The 18810-nt window shown below is 35.8% G+C and overlaps 1 protein-coding gene and 1 long non-coding RNA gene across 2 annotated transcripts in view; one reads left to right on the plus strand and one right to left on the minus strand.

Moving 5' to 3' along the window:
* The window catches only part of ANGPT1 (angiopoietin 1), a 240461-nt gene that overhangs the window by 15300 nt on the left and 206351 nt on the right, over window positions 1-18810 (minus strand). Inside the window, 1 exon segment of the mRNA NM_001005754.2 lies at window positions 17100-17266. Coding sequence (NP_001005754.1) covers window positions 17100-17266 — 167 coding nt within the window.
* LOC119874430 overlaps window positions 12748-18810 on the plus strand; it is a 45531-nt gene continuing 39468 nt past the window's right edge. The window contains exons 1-3 of the long non-coding RNA XR_005368528.1: window positions 12748-12955; window positions 13746-13831; window positions 14303-14413. This is a non-coding gene — a long non-coding RNA (uncharacterized LOC119874430). The remainder of the gene's footprint in view (window positions 12956-13745; window positions 13832-14302; window positions 14414-18810) is intronic.

Here is an 18810-nt window from a genome sequence, read left to right on the forward strand (position 1 = left end):
TTAATTATATCTCAATGAAAAAGAAATGAAAGTAGAAAGGACCAATATTTAGAGGGTTTTCACTGTACAAAACTGAGTAGAACTTGGAATTTATATATAGTAGTATTCATCTCCCCTGAGTCTATATCCTTAGTATGTCACAGGGGAGCTACTTATGCTCTTCTAAAGTAGAGGTACCAATGGACAGTCGTTTTCTTGCCCTTTGAAATAGAGATGGTGTTTCACAAAAAAATTAATTTTTTCTCACCACAATTTTAAGAAAGTTACAAATGAGGACAACTATGCTTCTGTGGAATCCCATAAGGATTCTGGGAGCAACTGTGTAGTTAACGATAGGTCATCTGAATAGTTCAGGGGCTCATTCCTTCTTAGTATTTAGCTAGTACAGAGTAGGAGTCATTGACCCGAAGCCAACAATTTTAGCTGGTTATTTGATAAAGGCAAACAAAGAGCTGGACATTCACTAATGCCAAGTATTTTTTCTAATTAGATAAGAAAACTTATTTGAATTGAGGCTCAAGTGTAATCTTTAGGTGGTTCTTTTAAACAGTGGTTCTGCCTAATTTCTAATGTCTTTATGTATAATTAGCTATTTATGGCTTTCTATATTCTGCTAATGAAACTTTACTTTACAAAAGAAAAGTTGATATAAGAAGGGCCAAAGTCAGCCATGTATCTGAACATGGTGAAAGGAAACCTGAAGTGTGAGTCATTAGAGAGAATACTCCCCCAAAATAATACCATGGGAATCCTGGACATCTATTTCTTGTGTTCAGGCAGTGTAGATGTGGCTTGCAAGAAGGATGGATGATGTGTTACAAGATAAAAACCAAACATTATTCCAGAGTAAAGTATTTGGCTTAAGGACAGAAATATGAAGATAAAAAGAAAGAAAGAAAAGAAAAGAAAGAAAGAAAGAAAAAAGAAAAAGTAAAAGAACCCCCCCACCACCAAAATAACACAAAAACTCCAAAGAATATGATTAGATGTGATAAAAAAAAAAGGCAGCCACAAAGTAAAATCATGGTATTCATTCCTTTTAAACCCATCTTTTTATTATTAATGAGGAAAAACCCCACATTTCTTAGCACAATTTGGTCAGTGGCTGTAAGAATGTCAGCATTAGGATTTTTTCAATTAGCATTTTAAAGAAAAATGAAACAGATAAGTGCATATTGAAATTGGTCCTGATTCCCTAGTCATCTAAGATGATTCTCTAGTAATCCTCAATGAAAATATAGTTATCCCTTCCTTTCAGTTACAGAAATTTATATAACCGGAAAGGCTAAATCATATTTCTTAATAAATATAGGACAATAGTGAGTTCTATTATGAAAGAACAGGCTTCAAAATATACCTATGAATCACACAAGTGATTCTGTAACTTCTTTAAAATGGGCAGTCCAGGGTCATGAGTCTGGTTTCTCACAAATTTTGTCTACTTAGGAGACTGCCATATTTCTCACCATTTTTATATCTTTACTGTATTCAGGGAACCAAGAGTCTCTTTCATTACTCAAAGCAGTGCGAATTTTATGGATGACAAATTGAAGTTTGGCCTTGGCTCTTTTAAACAGTAGAAAGACTCTCAGATATCTGAACTCTAAGGTCTTTCAAACTGACAAGCTTGAGGAGATCTTATGCAGCAGATTTCCATTCTGGCTCTGAGCTCTTTCCCTGCCACCATATGGAACTAGTTTGTCTTTCTCACAATCACTTGAAGAAAATACAAAATGACCCCCATGGTTTTCTTTCAAAGGCTGGTAGCAATGACTCAATCGGACAGGGTTTCCCAACACTGTTGTCTCTTGGTTGCTGCTACTCCAGGGTTGACTCTGCTTTTAACACCCTCCCTTCCTTACCAAAAGAGCTGGGCACCATTAGCAAAGGGGGCTAGCAGAACATGTCTTTTAGAACTGAGTTTAAATGACACAGGTGGAATCTTCTGCTAAGAGTAAAGATAATTTTCTGTCAAACCACATATACAGCAAAGAATGTTTTAGACTTCTAGCAAGATTAAGCATTTGTTTGGTGCTATAAAGACATCATTGGAGAGTATACAAATATTAGTACTGTTGGAAAGAGGTTAAGAGAAAAATTCAGGAGATGCTAAACTGCTAAGAATATTTAGTGGAAGAGATTAGCTTTGGAGGCTGTGGAGGACATGGGCTTTTGGAGAGGGATGAAGAAGATATTTTCAGTAAAGGGGTTGTGAAGTCCATAACACAATTAAGTTTTGAGATTAATCTAACATAAAACCCAGATAAGAAAGGAAAGCGTTTCTGTCCATCATTTGAGTGTGCTGGGAATGTTAAATGAAAAGACAGACAATGAACTTATTTGGATACTAAGCATTTAAGATAGATTTTATTCCTTTTATTGCATTAATATTTGAAGCTGAAATTCTTTATGTCTAAAATGCCCTGTTCGTTAAGCATGTAGAGTTCTAGAGGAACTACTAAGACTGGAAGCCTACAGATAAAGGAAAGAATATAAATTTATCTTAGCACAAGGAGAGACTTGAGTCCTAATTAGACTTTGCTAATATAAAAAAATTATCTCTAGCTAGATAATTAGACTTTGCTAATATAGTAAAATTATCTCTAGCTAAATAATATTTTCTATTTTTTAAAAATTGGAATAACATATTTGACACAAACATTTTATTCTCTGTAGTTCAGGATTGTCTGAGTGTATCTCATTGTTTTAAAGGAACAGAGCTTTACTGATTTAGTACCTTTCTTTCTCCCTATCTTCACAAGTCCAAAATGAACCATCCTTCAAGACAAGCCCAAATTTTTATATAGGAAGCCTCCTCTCTTTCTTCTTACTTGTCATTGCACAGATAAATTACTTCTTTGTGGCACATCTCATTTTGCCTACTGTAGCATTATTATTTATATATGTGTTTTTTCTTTCTTACCATATTGTAAACTCCTAATGAGTATCTCAGCCATCATTGTAAACTCCATATATTATATACACAACAGATATCCAATAAAATTTATTGAATCAATGTGAATGAAGAGTTAAAATTTAGAATTTAAGTTTTACTCATCTCCAGAGATGGCTTATATGTACTACCATTTTAACTCTATAATTATGTTTCACATTTCAAGCCCCAGGGACATTTACTTTCTTGTTTGAAATCAGAAAGGTCTACACTTTTTGAAACCAGATGCCTGAATAATGATCCTTTAGTTCAAATGCTTATTCCTTAGAAATTAAAATTCTGATCTTTTGAAAATCCTAAGTTTCTCTTGCCATATAATAGGGTGCTTTATTGGCTGAATCCAGCATGTGATCTCCTTTCCCTTTCTTTACCCATAATTGATACTGGGAAAATTCTCTGAAAACAGCACCCAAGGCAACTCATCCTGTAACTCTCATCCTTCCTCCCCCAAAGCTTGCTTCATCACGTCCAATCTTCCTGAATTGGTGTCCTTTGTCCTTTGCTCATTGAGCAATCAGGAAATTTCTTTATATTAAACTAATAGCTATGCTGAGAAGGGTGCATTATCTTATTTGCTTCTTAAGCCTTAGATGACCTGAGGTAGACATGATATTCATTTTTTAACACATTTAGTGGAAGATGTGCAAGTGTGAAAAATGCTTGAGATAGTGATGGTCATGGAATCTTTGCTGTGATTAAGATAAAATCCAGTTATGGAAAACCTCAGCTCAGAAAATCCAGTTTTATTTATTCTCTGATTCTGTTTTATATATTGATTTTTATTATACATGCACAAATTTCACAGGAATTTTCCATCTGTTTGTTTCCAGTCTACATTTTAATGTCTCTCCCCTGATTTACAAATATTAATATAATAAAGAACTTTGTAAAGTTGAGTTTGTCAACCACCGAGGTCTTCTCAAGCTCTTGATGCTGGAAGCATTGCTACCAGCTATCCCAGTTTCAAACTCAAGTAAAGTATAGTTTTCAATGTTTCTCTATGACATGAAGATCGCCTGTGTTCAAAACTCATGAGAAATGCTTCCTCTAAAGAAAACCAAGAATTCACATACTGTTATTTCTGTGCCTTTGCAAAATGCTGAGAGAATACACTCTATTCTGTTAATGTAAAAATAATTTTCATGAAATCTGTGGCAATGAAACAATACTTCCCAAAGTTTAGAAATACACACTGTACTAATTCCCTAGTTTTAGTTCTAAATAAAACAAAGTCTTCCAGTATTCCTCCTCTTTTCTAGGAATACATAAAAAAATTGAGTGCCAAAATCAATTACATGGCACCAAGACCTCTGTAAAAAATACAAACAGTCCCTTAAACATATTTCAATTCCCTTGGCATCACATGTGGCTGACAGAGTCAGCTCCAAATGAGTAGCTCACTGATTGGACACCATTCTGGTGCCTTAAAAACCAGGCCATCTCAGAGAGTTTATGGGTTTGCTTTTTTACCAAAAATTAAGTCAAGGCTTTGTTAAACTTGTGATTGAAACTGGTGACTTTTTAGTATAAGCAAGTTCAAGGGAGGTAGGTTTGTTCTCATTTTAATTTCTATTTAAACAGCAGCAAGAACGTTCTTTCCAGCATCCCCTAGGGGAAGACAGAGAGAGGGTAAAGGGTGAGCAGAATGTTGAAAACCATTGAGAGGCATTGTCTGAGGTTTTTTTGCAAAAAGGAAATACTTTCTCTTGTTGTACTTGGATAATGTGTTGCTATAAGTTCTGCAAATAAGACTCTAGTGTGCAAGCAGATTTTTCTGTTGACCAAAATCATCAGTGTGCTTGTTTCTCTTCAAAATTAGTATAAGATAGTGTCCAAACTCCTTATCATGGAACATGGTCCTCCATTTTCTGTATCACAGTGAAAACTCCCCCATAGAGGGTGCTGTCTAACTAAGGCAGGTTCTGTTCCACTTCTGGGTCTTTGTCCACATTGCTCCTCTGGCTGGAACCTCAAGACCTTTCTCCTTTTGCCATCATCCTCCATACTTGCCTCATGAGCACCTACTCATATTTCACAAATTCCCAAGGACTTCCTCCATGAAGCCTTTCCTGGTCTCCTTCAATCTCCTTCAATGTATCCCATCCATCCTCAACCCCAGCTAAATAGACTACTTTTCTTTACTGTCCAACTAGAGCCTAATTCCAACTATTCTTACCCAAGGGCTTTGAGGGTGGAGTTGAATCACACAGAAGTATAAGCAAAATTTAGTTGCTTTTTTTCCCAGTTATTCTAGGGATAGGATCCATAGTGCTATCACCTTTTTAAAAGGTTCATAATTCTTTGATTAAAAAAAAAAAATGTTGGGCAGCCCAGGTGGCTCAGCTACTTAGCACCGCCTTCAGCTCAGGGTGTGGTCCCAAAGTCCGGGGATCGAGTCCCACATCAGGCTCCCTGCATGGAGCCTGCTTTTCCCTCTGCCTGTGTCTCTGCCTCTCTCTCTCTCTCTCTCTCTCTCTCTCTCTCTGTGTGTTTTACATGAATAAATAAATTAAAAATCTTAAAAAAAAAAAGAAATTCTAAAACATTCTGCAGCGGGCAACTTTTGTTTTAAGCCAACTATGATCACGTTTTCTACTGTCTTCTAAACTATGAGCACACAAAACCAAAAAGCATGGTGTCTCCTTTTTGAGTCATTAAAGTGTTAGTTCTGCATTAGCATTACCTGGGTGTAGTTGGTAAACTGAGATATCTAGATCCTATCCCAAGATCAGAACCTCTGGATATAAAATCCAGAAATCTGCACTTTAAACAAACACCCTAGTTGAATATATGTTTGCAAACAACTGAATAGTATCAGGGAGATATTAGCAACATGATAAATAGACAAATAAATAAATGCAGATCTGATTTCAAAATAATTATAACACTTTTAAGAGAGTAATTTCAGTGAAGTCATGTAGATAAAAGCAAAACTATATCTAGTTAAGAAATAAAATAATTATGGATATTAGACATCTACATGTTTAAAATTATTTTTTTCATTTTTAAAAAATATTTTATTTATTTATTTGAGACACACAGAGAGAGAGAACAGTGGGAGGGGCAGAGGGAAAGGGAGAGAACAAATCCCAAGCAAACCCTGTGCTGAGCATGGAGCCTGCTGTGGGGCTCCATCTCAGGACCCTGAAATCATGACCTGAGCCAAAACCAAGAATCAGACACTTAACTGGTTGAGCCACCCAGGTACCCTTAACATTGTTTTTTAACAAGCCATGGAAATACTGACTTAAAGCTTCTCATAATCAGTAGATCTTCTAGATTAGAAGATGCCAAAGAAGCATACAACAATACAACATTCAGATGTAATTCTTCTGCTAAGAACACAAAGTATACTTTAAAAGTCAAGTTATAAATAGATACAAGCTATTCATTTGATCTTTAATCACATCTATTATTTTAAAGCAGAGTTCATTGAAATAATTATTTTATAACAATGATGTGACCTCCAAATTTTTATATAATGACTTCTATTTTAAGAGATTTTTATTTACTTATTCCTGAGAGACACAGAGAGAGGCAGAGACAATGGCAGAGGGAGAAGCAGGCTCCCCATAGGATGCTTGTGGCGAAACTCGATCCCAGGACCCTGGAAATATGCACTCAGCTCAAGGCAGATGCTCAACTACTGAGCCACACAGGTGCCCCTTATATAATGACTTTTGATCTTCATATTTAGAAAATTCTACCACTGATTATAAGGGCATACAAGGGAAAGGAAGTTGTTTTTCATTGACAGCCTAAAAATGAATAAAGCTAAAATCATTCTTTATACAGCTATTGAGTTGAACTCCTTACTGAGCCACATAATAAGAGTACTTTTGATTCTTTCACTAGAATAAGCAGACCAGCATAAACACTGGCATTTGTGATGTTAGCACTAAGAGTCATATCTGAGCACTTTGCAAATATTTTAAATGTTTGGCTAAATGTTTTATTTAATATTAAAGTTGAAGGTTATGATGCTACAATTAACACAGGATTTCTAGTTGATGCATTTAATGTTGATACTTATTGATACTTGCCATAATTATTTAAAATGGTTTTATGATGTTTATGATTGAAATGGGTAAAGGCTCTTGTGAAAGAAATAAATCATCTAGAGAAAAAAACTATTGTATAAGTTACAGGGTAATAAATGTTTTATATTGTCACTGTGACAATTTCAAAATTTCTACTCAAAAAAGTGTAATTAAAATCTTGTAATTTTCATTAAGCTCTCAGTTATTCATCCATGAATCCTAAAAATCAAGGTTTACTGTCACCTAGTGGCAGTTATCAAAATTGTAGGCAGAGAAAGCCGTTCTTGTAGCCCACAAACTACTTATGAGTGACAACGTAGCATCCTTTTCCAAGATTAGTCGGCTGAGGGAACAAGGTATGTTGTCTATTTTATTAATATTTTATTTCATTTGTTTGGCATCATACAAAATGGAAATTCTTGCATATCATTTGCAGGTAAAGAAAAAAAAAGAAGAGCTTGGAGTTGAATAGATCAGGGATATAAATGAATCTTACTACAGCAAAAATCCAAAAAACTAAAGGACATTGTACTTTATAAAAGTCTTAACATAGAAAATGGCATATGCTGCCTTTATAAAACATAAACATCTGAGGGAAGGAATTTTGACTTGTTGGTCTCTGAATTTCCAGCATCTAGATCAACAATTGCCATATAGTAACCAGCTGTGTCTTTTGAATAAACAACAACAACAAAGTCTTTGTTTATATGTTTTTCACATATTCATTAGAAAGTGTTTTCTTTCTGAGCATATGTCAAACATTTTGGAGAGATCCTTGCCCTCTTAAAGGCAGCAATCTAGGGAATAGCCAAATAATAGTCAATTACAACCCAGTGTAATAAGGACTCTGATAAAGATCTGCACAGGGCAATGTGACAGCAGAAAGAAAAGAGTTTTTATCTAACCTAAAAAGCAGAACGCTTCAGATCCAGCTAAGACCTAAAGGATAATGAAAATCAAGTCAGCCATAGAGGTTTGAAGCTCTTTAAGAATAGGGGTTGAGTTCTGTAGATTTCATTTCACTCATAATTCCTTGCACATTGTTGTTTATATTTATTGAATAAAACTGATGAAAACACTGAGTAAAAGAAATTGACTGAAATATGAGAAAAGACCATTTCAAATGGGCTGCCTCAGATGCTATCACCAATTGTCAGTGCTAAGTCTCTCTCATATTACTAGTTGTCTCTCTGTCCTCTTTGCTTTTAGCATCATGTGTTGTCCCTACCCCCTTATAATCTGTGCTAAGCAATAGCTAACCACATGCAGCAACACCTAACCACATGCCTTACAAGTCATACCAGGTCTTATTTATGGGGCTTTATATATGCTGTTCCTTCTTCCACCTTCAATTTTGAACTCTTCCTCCAGTTAATTCCAATTTGCCTGCCATCTTTTGTCAACTTAAGCCATCCCTTGGAAGCCTTCTCAGCTTCCCAAATCAGTTAGATCCCCTTATTCATGCCATACTTCACATGAGTGAACAAATAAATAAATGCAGATCTGATTCATGGTATTTAATTGCCTGTTTGTCTATGATCCAACCCTTCCCCATGCTTACACACATATATGACTCTACTGAAATCTCTGTGGCTATTTTATCCTAGGATAGCACATAATGTAACATAACAAATATTTCATTCCTTGAACACGGAGCCTTCATCTTTTCAGTGGTGGACAGTGCTAGGAGGACGCCACAGATGTCACAGGACAGCTCCCAAACTATTTCCTGGAGGCAGTGCTAGCTGATTCTAGCAATCTTTGCCCACCTCTAAGTTTCTAGAACAGCAGTTGTTTTAATCCCAGCATTACTTATTCTGAAGCAGGAATCCTCCAGGAATCTTTAGACCTAACAGGACTGGGGCATCTATTTTGTTGGCTTAGAAAAATCCAGGACTCTAGAGACTGCTTTAAAATAAAGAGATTTTCCTAAACCTTAGAAGATCTAAGAGGTATAAAGTGACTTTGTAAGATCATGCCTTTCTCCTTTTGAATATTTTGTCTCAGAGTATAAAATACAAATTTTGTTGAATAAAACAATTCTTTCTCTGTTTTAGGAAGTAACTGCAACAAAAATCATAGTCTAAATAAAGTAATATAACTCCCACATTGGAGAAATTATTTGAAAATACAAATAAAACTACCTAAAGCCTCAAGTTTGCGATCTAGGCTAAAAATTCAAGAGAGTAGAAACTGCCAGGAGATTCCCTATTTATTTTTTTCTACCTTGATCAGTCCAGAATTGCTATAAAAAATAACTTTCCTCTTAGTATTTCAACACATCTGCTACTGGTTCTAGCCAGGACCATGTAGCCCAGAGGAGCAGAGAAATGAAAAACATTTCACTAAAAAGAATAAAACAAGTTTTGCAATACCTACAAAAATGCAGGGCTTAAGTTTATGTGGGAGGCTCGAGAGAATTCTTCTCAATCTACACTAATTTGTTTTGTCCTTGAAATATATACATAACATGGGAGTACTTTAATGATTAAGAAAACAAATAAAAAAGGTTTTGGAATTGGAAAGATTTCATCCTTACCTTCTCATTTTACTTCTGAGGACCTGAGACTTGGAAAAGTGAAGTAACTTGCCCAAGGTCATTCAGAAAATAACTACAGATCCAAGTCTAGAATTCATGGCTCATGACTCCCAGTACAAGGTTTTACCTATTACATCAAACTCCTTCCTAATAAAGATATTGGCCAAAAGTAAATTTTATGCAAAAAGATATTTAATGGCTATATTATTTTCAGGTTTTCTAATTTTGGTTCAAACATTCCATTCACCTCTTCATGTGGAATCTCTTCCAGAACAAGGCTTTAACACAGCCATAGTCAGTTCTACCCTCAAGGTATCATTCATCCCCAACCAATAATATGCAGATAATCAAATATGAAGAATATTCCCAAATTGTGCATCAATATTATAGTAAGATTATAACTATGCATCAATATTATAGTAAGATTATAACTATAAGATGTATATTATAAACGGCTAAATATTATCATTCATATTTTACTAATAGAGTTTTTTTTTGTTGGTTCAAAGAAGGACTACCTTTAGGCTTGTCATTATACTATCTGTGATAAGGGATTTACTAATCTAGTTAATACCATGAAAAATAAAGGAATATATTTAAAGAATAATGTATAACCGAGAATAGAAAAATATTAACATGCAAAATAACTCATCTAATAAAACATGTTCATTCAATAAACTATGCCTTTCTAAATTAGGCTGAATATTTTTTATATAAATTTATTTTTCTTTTTATACCTTAAATTAGTACAACTAAATTTTCTCCAATTGATAAATCTTTATTCTTTTAGCTATAATAACATAACATTTTTAAAACTATGCTCTATACATGTCTCAGTTGCTAGCAAGGAAAGGGCCAAAGAAATATTGCAGTAGGTTCCAACAGCTGCTTCAACCAAAATATATAAGCTTTACGGATTTTATACATTATGATACTTTGTAAGAATTTTCTTTATAAGGTTACATATTCTACTGCAAAAACAAAAACAAAACCTTAAGTGAATTAAACTTAGTGCAACCAATAATGGGACAAATTGACTATTTGTGCCTTTGGATGTGATAAAATGGCAAGTACAATACTATTTATATAGCATTTTTGTCAAAAAGACTTAATTTGAATCTCATCAGGAACGAATAATAAGATAAATTGAGAAAGGGACTTTTTTTTGAGAAAACTTGACCTAGATTGTTTAAGAATATTTATGGTAGATATGTGGTAGATCACAGATATAATTAGTGACCCTGGACTGGGGCCTGAAGCCAAATCAATAAACAGACAAAAATACAAATCAGTAGAACACTTCAGGGACAGTGGGGTATAGTTTTCAGCATTGAAATATAATTAATTTTTTTATTAAAACCAGTAATAAATTTCTTGAGCGTGATGAAAATTGAATTAAAAATAAGTAAATATTTTTCATGGTTGCATGGTATTTAAATTTGTCTAATACAAAGTATGTTTGCATACTCTTTCTGATTGGATCCCTATAACTAAATGGTGAGGATGAAAGGAGAGAGGGCGTTATTCCTATTAAGGATGAGAAAACTAAGGTATAAAAGTGATTTATCCAAGGTATAGCTAGATTGTGCTACTGTCAACCTGGTTAATCTGGGAAGTATGTTTCCCAGAATTTCCCTTCCTTATATGGTTCCAAGTTAGAGATGACCAAAAAAGAATTTTGTGTGAGATCTGGAAGGTGGAAGTGAAGCAGTAGTCTGACTTAGACCATCAGTAGATATGGCAAAGATGCCTGACAGTTCCCAGCTTTGCACTCCCAGTCCTTTTCCACTTTGCATCCAGCTTACTTTCCCATGCTGTCAGTGGCTCCAGACCCACCATCAGATGCTTGCTTGGTAACATAGCTACACTGAAGTAACATCTTTCTGTGTATCTCCCCGCTTTGTGTTCCTCCTCTGGACATCCTTGATTTCTTGGATTTCCCTGCAAGCTCCAACTGGTCTAGCACCATGCCAGGGTTTTCAAGCATTTGTGTTACTGAACCTTTTTAAAATTTTCCACCTTTGCCTTCCAGACCTTATTTCCCCAGCTCATTTCACAGTGGTATAAAGTATAATGTGTATAACAAATCTGTTATTTCTGTAATGCTGATGGCTCTGTTCTTCTGAACAATGATACAACCAACTTGGTTTTATGGATATTGAAGCCACACTTCACTATTTAATAATTTCCGGATCTTCAGATTCCTATTCCAAAGCACTTCCTAGTAGATCATAACATCTCCCCAAACCCACAATTTGTTATTTTTGAAGCATTTGTTATGGTAGTAGTGTTTGTGCATTTGCTTTTTAACTCTGAATATTAGGACCAGCAAAGTTTTCGTAAGTAAAAGGTCACTGTAAGCCCTAAACTGATGTTTCCAGGAGACTGATAGCTCCTTTTACTAAAGTATTTAATAGAGCAAAACTTAATTATTTATCAAAGAAACAAGGAGGCATAAAATGAAAAGGAGTATATACACTAAGATAACTCTAGGTATAAGGAACTTTACAAATACTTAATTTATAGACAGAAAATTGAGAACAAAAGAGATAAGATAATGTCCATGGACATTCAAATTATTAAAGACAGAAATAGGATCAGAAGAAATTATTTTATCTGTTAGAATATGTGGTTTAAATGCATTTAATTCTAGAAGGTAACTCCTGGATTCCACTTTATGGAGAGATGGCCATATGACGGGCAGTTATGAGATCAAAGCCCAAATAACTGACTCATATTAGTAACTGTGACTTTGTACCATGTCTGTTTTCTCATGTTAAAACAAGATATCTGATTCATACATGTGCTCATCAAATATTAGCTATTAGCTGTTACTTAATATTTTAGCTAACTTAGGTATATATCTTAAATTTTGATAAAAATGGTTCCTATACTTGAGAAGCTTAGAAATAGTAGAAAAGGGCAACACATAGTTATTTAATAAATACTTATAATAGAATGTGGACACTGGGTAGTTATCCACAGATTGTTATGGATCTATGGGAGCATAAAACATCCAAACTGGCCTCAGAGTGAGGGTGATGCATTTTTCTGGGAAATCAGTGTAGGGAGACTTACACGGGAGGGCTCTCAGGATCAATCCCTGTGGCAGAGTGAAAAAGTAGTATTGAACAGAGAGAGGGTGGTTCACACACAGTTACAGTAAAGAGCTCAGCTAATCCCAAGTGGAATTCTGGAACTGGGATGACCCTTCAGAATTGTCCCAAATTGGGGCAAAGAGTCCTTTATACACTCTTATATTGACTAATCATTGGATGCAATCTGTCTGCAGGAAGAACAGTGACCTTCAGTGATGTGACAGCCACAGGCAATGCTCAGGCAGGGGACTCTGACCACAAGCTGTAAATCAACAACATTTCCAGAAGTTGAGAGGAGTGCTATAGTTCTGAAGGGAGACTATGGGTGAGTTCTCGCATTACAGCACATATCATAATAGAAATATTGGGGGAAAACTTCCTGGAACAAAGGAGAATCTTAAAGGTTTAGAACACGTATCCAAAGTTGAGTTTATGTGTGGGGGTAGAGATATAACATTAAAAAAGCCATAGAAGGTTTTGAGAAATTGCAAGTAGTTTCTAGAATATAATCATAATGAGGGGGTATCTGGTTGGGTGAGGTTGTAGGAGAGTATATTAGTGATAGCTGAATGAGTAGGTAGGGCTAAGTCATAAACACTTTTAAGTGACAGACTTTAGCCTACAGATTTTTTTTTTTTTAATGAGAGAGGGAGAAAGCTTAAGAGGGGGAGAGGAGACAGAGAATCTTAAGCATGCTCTACACTGATGTGGGTCCCTATCTCACAACCCTGAGATCATGACCTGAGCCCAAATCAAGAGTTGGATGTTTAACTGACTGAGCCAAATCAAGAGTTGGATGTTTGACTGAGCCACCCAGGTACCCCTAGCCTATAGTTATTTGAACATTGCTTAAATATATGAATGAGGGCAGAGACCAAAGTCATATTATCTTTTAGAAAAACCATCCTAACAATAGTGTGGGTGATATATTTGAAAGCATCAAGATTGGAGACAGGAAAGCTGTACAATAGTTTAGGTGTTAGATGACGAGGGCCTGAATAATACTACCTCTCTAGAGGAAGTATTTAATAATTTCACATTAATTGTGTGTTATTTTACATGATGTGTTTATCATGACACTCTCACGTTATTTTTTCTTATTTATATTCTCCTAGGTTTCACAGATTTTATTTTCTATCTGAGAAATTCATTTGGAGTTTCCTTAGAGGATACAAGGAAAATATGCTATTCTATGTACACTGTAAGCTTATCTATCCATTCAACAACACTTACTTTTATCAGTATGTGTCCAGAGCATGAGAAAGATTTTTTAAAATTAGATTTATACATTATGACCACAGCTATTATAAGTTTCCAAAATAAAATTTCTATTAAGACAGAATACTTAAAAAAACTCTCAAAAAATCATCTGAACTTAATTTGGAAGAGGAAAAAATATAGAAAATTAAAAAATATAATAAAACAAAAACCTACATTAATTCCAAAGCTGTGTTTTTAGTTGAAATTTATTTGAGTTTGAGAAGTCATTTGACCAAAGTCTCAGTTTCTTTATATTTAAAATGTATCTAATAATATTTATCTCAAAAATTCATTGTGAGGATTGAATGCCTAAAGTGTTAAAAAAAATTTCATTAATTATAAAACGGTATGCAAATGCTAGTATTAGTCCTTTTAATGAATTACCACAATGAGACATGCCTTCCTAATTCAGAAGGAAGAGAAATAAGTCGGGGAAAAGCAGCAGCAAAGTTGGACATCTGGAGCTCTAGCTCAGGCCACGCTTGGTGTTCCTGGCTGAGTGAGTGATGATACAGGTGGGGAGGTAAGTCACACGGGTATACTACCTTTTCAAACTTCTGTTTGATTTTCTCTGAAAGAGTAAGGAAGACCATTTGATAGTGTGCTTATTTTAAGTAAGTTTTCACCAGAATAGGTATTATGTTTTAATGAGTTCTAATTTCCCATTTGATGCCAACATGAATTTTATACTTAATAGAATGACAAGGTGATGATTACAGACCTATTTTCTGCTAGGTCCTGGCAGGAGAGAGGTCCAGAGCCACCAACTTTAGTACAGCAGCATTGCAGAGTAGAAACCACACCAAACTAGGTAGGAGTCAAACATCCCATATTTAAGTCTTTCTCCCTCCTTGGGAAAAATGTTGCATATTTCTGGATCTCAGCTTTCTTTGCTTGACAACATAGAGGTTTGGAATTAAAGTATTAACTGCCTTCTGGATTTATAATCATAGGTCTCAAGGTTCACAAAATGGGGATCCCAGAGTGAGTGGCTCACTCTATCTGGGAAGACTTGCTGTTCAGTCATAGATGTGCATCAGATGGGTGAAGGTCAGACTCATACAGTGAAGGGATGGGAAATGGCTCAATGTGGGCAGTGGGGCATTCTAAGAGGAAACATGTGCTCCTTCCTCACACAGATACCAGGATGACAGTCACACCATGCACCCTGAAGCCTACTTTGGATTCTGACAATCTTCCTAAACCTTCCCATGCACTCTTTGTCTTAATATCACCCCAGCTTCACAGGCACATGCTCATACACACACACACACACACACGCACACACACACACACACACACACACACACACACACCTACCTACCTACTAAGAGCTAAGAGACATTTTGGAAAGGAACCAAAGCAAATTCTTCAGGAGCCTAGAAAAAGACTAGACTAATTATTTGCTAGTCCTATTGTCAGGCTGTCTGACATTAGCCAAGTTTCAAGTTTCAGGTCAAAACATTTACATAAGAGTACCCCTGATGTTTTACAGTGGTTTCTCTTGTTATAAAACTCCCCAAATATTGACCTCTTTGGAAACATTTCTTCTTACACTCCATTGCATTTTATAAATGTCTCTTCTTTGGTTTCTTGAGTTGCCATTATGTACACCCTCACCACCCTCCCATGAGACGATGAAAACTCTTAGATTCATTTCTCATCCCTCTGTTGTGGTGACATCATCACTGTTTGTTAAGAAAATGATTCTTATGTCTCCAAGGATACAATCCCATGCATAATATATTAAAATGAGATGTGTTCATGAAAATGTCATAGATTCAAACTCTACAGGAACAGTATGTCTCAGAAAGACATAAGCAGCAGAAACAGTTGAGCTACAAGATGGCCACACAGGTTGGAAAAAGAGGAGAAGGCTTTGGTTGCTGCAGTTGCATTTGCTCAAAGCTAGGTGCCAACACTTTAATGTACACAATCATGTTTTCAAAGCTGATATAGAATCGTTACAATATGGAGAGTTAGAAATCATTGCAAAATTAATTTACTGATTATGAAACCCCATCATACACAATTACTAAGGACCTGCTATGTGCCAGATACTGCGTTAATGAGTAGTGATATAAAAGTAATGGAAATACACTGTCTGTTCTCAAGAAATGCCAGCCAGTTATTTAGTGACCTAGCTACTAGTTACAAAGCTGAACTCTGAGGTCTGGGAGACTAGAGATCTCATCACTGACTGCAAAATTAGCAGTGTCTAGTAGGGTTCCTGGAACACAGAAGTAACACAATAAGGGTTTGGGGAATGAATTTACCATACCACATTACTTGTTAGTCATTTCTTAATGTTTTTTTTTTTTCCTAGTGAACATGCTGTTCATTGAAAAAAAATCAGAGATTTTAATAGGAAAGTGTATGGTTTGTCTGCTTGTACATCCAGAATTTTGTGTATATTGATCCGATTATTTGAATTTATTTTTGCCTTCACATTATTTACCAAAAAGTTCTAAATTATGCCCTACTTTATCTTTTATGTAAATCATAAAAAAACATAACATTTTACCTCTTCTTTGCCACTTTCAAAACAATGTGAAAGATAATAATCTAAGAAAGGTAAATAAAGTTTAAATAGGGGATCCCTGAGTGGCTCAGGTGTTTAGCGCCTGCCTTTGGCCCAGGGCATGATCCTGGAGTCCTGGGGATTGAGACCCGCATTGGGCTCCCTGCATGGAGCCTGCTTCTCCTTCTGCCTGTGTCTCTGCCTCTTTCTCTCTCTCTCTCTCTCTCTCTGTCTGTGTGCGTCTCTCATGAATAAATAAATAAAATCTTAAAAAAATAAAAATAAATAAAGTATAAATATAACACCTTTTGATAAAAAGGGGTACTCATTTGAAGTACCCCTGAGTTTGAGTCAATTCTCTGTCATCAATTTTGTGCATATGAATTCACAACACCGATCTCATCATAGTAACAACAATAAGAACTACAACAATGATAATATTGTGCTGGACTTAATTCCTCATCCTCTAGAATCTGAGCCAACATTAAAACAATCCATCTGTGAAAATCAAAATTTAATGCTTTTAAGAAGTCTTGACTGAGTGTTTTTGTATCACTACCATAGGCCTAGACAACCTAATTTTCATTTTGAAGCATGACTTGCATCACTTTGTCTTTTCCACTTTTCCACTATACCTAGTAGGTGGTGAGGCCCAAGGTAGCTGAGCCCTACATGAAAGGAGACTTACCTGTAGTTCTGCTTTTCGTTTCCTATGTGGAATCTGTCATATTGTGAATAGGCTCGGTTTCCTTCCCAGTCCATTAACTCAATTCTTAGTGTGTACTGCCTCTGACTGGTAATGGCAAAAATAAACTCATTCCCCAGCCAATATTCACCAGAGGGATTTCCAAAACCCTACGAAAGATGATAGACATGTGGTCATTATTTCAGAGAAAACTTCTTATCAGGTTTAATATTAACTACATCCTAAATAATAAGAAAACCTTCTTTAAAAGTAAAGATTACTTTTCACATTTTTACACACTTTTTCCAATTACTGACTCAGTAATTTTCTGTTATGTTTCCCTCCATTGGGCCTTATGTCAAATTCTTATTACAATAAAGGCTGATGTTCAAATCTGTGGAAGTTAAGATGATTTCAGATTAAATCAATCTGGTTAATAGGTTTGATCAGTAAACACTTCTCTGTCACAGCTTACTTTTATATGTGTATATATATATATATAAATTTATTTTTTATTGGTGTTCAATTTGCCAACATATAGAATAACACCCAGTGCTCATCCAATCAAGTGCCCCCCTCAGTGCCTGTCACCCAGTCACCCCCACCCCCCCGGCCCACCTCCCCTTCCACCACCCCTAGTTCGTTTCCCAGAGTTACAAGTCTCTCATGTTCTGTCTCCCTTTCTGATATTTCCCACTCTTTTTTTCTCCTTTCTCCCTTTATTCCCTTTCACTATTTTTTATATTCCCCAAATGAATGAGAACATATAATGTTTGTCCTTCTCCGACTGACTTATTTCACTCAGCATAATACCCTCCAGTTCCATCCACGTCGAAGCAAATGGTGGGTATTTGTCATTTCTAAGGGCTGAGTAATATTCCATTGTATACATAGACCACAGCTTCTTTATCCATTCATCTTTCGATGGACACCGAGGTTCCTTCCACTGTTTGGCTATTGTGGACATTGCTGCTATAAATATTGGGATGCAGGTGTCCTGCCGTTTCACTGCATCTGTATCTTTGGGGTAAATCCCCAGCAGTGCAATTGCTGGGTCGTAGGGCAGGATCTATTTTTAACTCTTTGAGGAACCTCCACACAGTTTTCCAGAGTGGCTACACCAGTTCACATTCCCACCAACAGTGCAGGAGGGTTCCCCTTTCTCCACATCCTCTCCAACATTTGTGGTTTCCTGCCTTGTTAATTTTCCCCATTCTCACTGGTGTGAGGTGGTATCTCATTGTGGTTTTGGTTTGTATTTCCCTGATGGCCAGTGATGCGGAGCATTTTCTCATGTGCTTGTTGGCCATGTCTATGTCTTCCTCTGTGAGATTTCTGTTCATGTCTTTTGCCCATTTCATGATTGGATTGTTTGTTTCTTTGCTGTTGAGTTTAATAAGTTCTTTATAGATCTTGGAAATTAGCCCTTTATCTGATATGTCATTTGCAAATATCTTCTCCCATTCTGTAGGTTGTCTTTTAGTTTCGTTGACTGTATCCTTTGCTGTGCAAAAGTTTCTTATCTTGATGAAGTCCCAATAGTTCATTTTTGCTTTTGTTTCTTTTGCCTTCATGGATGTATCTTGCAAGAAGTTGCTGTGGCCGAGTTCAAAAAGGGTGTTGCCTGTGTTCTTCTCTAGGATTTTGATGGAATCTTGTCTCACATTTAGATCTTTCATCCATTTTGAGTTTATCTTTGTGTATGGTGCAAGAG

Source organism: Canis lupus, chromosome 13 (genome assembly GCF_011100685.1).
Source record: "Canis lupus familiaris isolate Mischka breed German Shepherd chromosome 13, alternate assembly UU_Cfam_GSD_1.0, whole genome shotgun sequence".
Taxonomy (NCBI): Eukaryota; Metazoa; Chordata; class Mammalia; order Carnivora; family Canidae; genus Canis; species Canis lupus.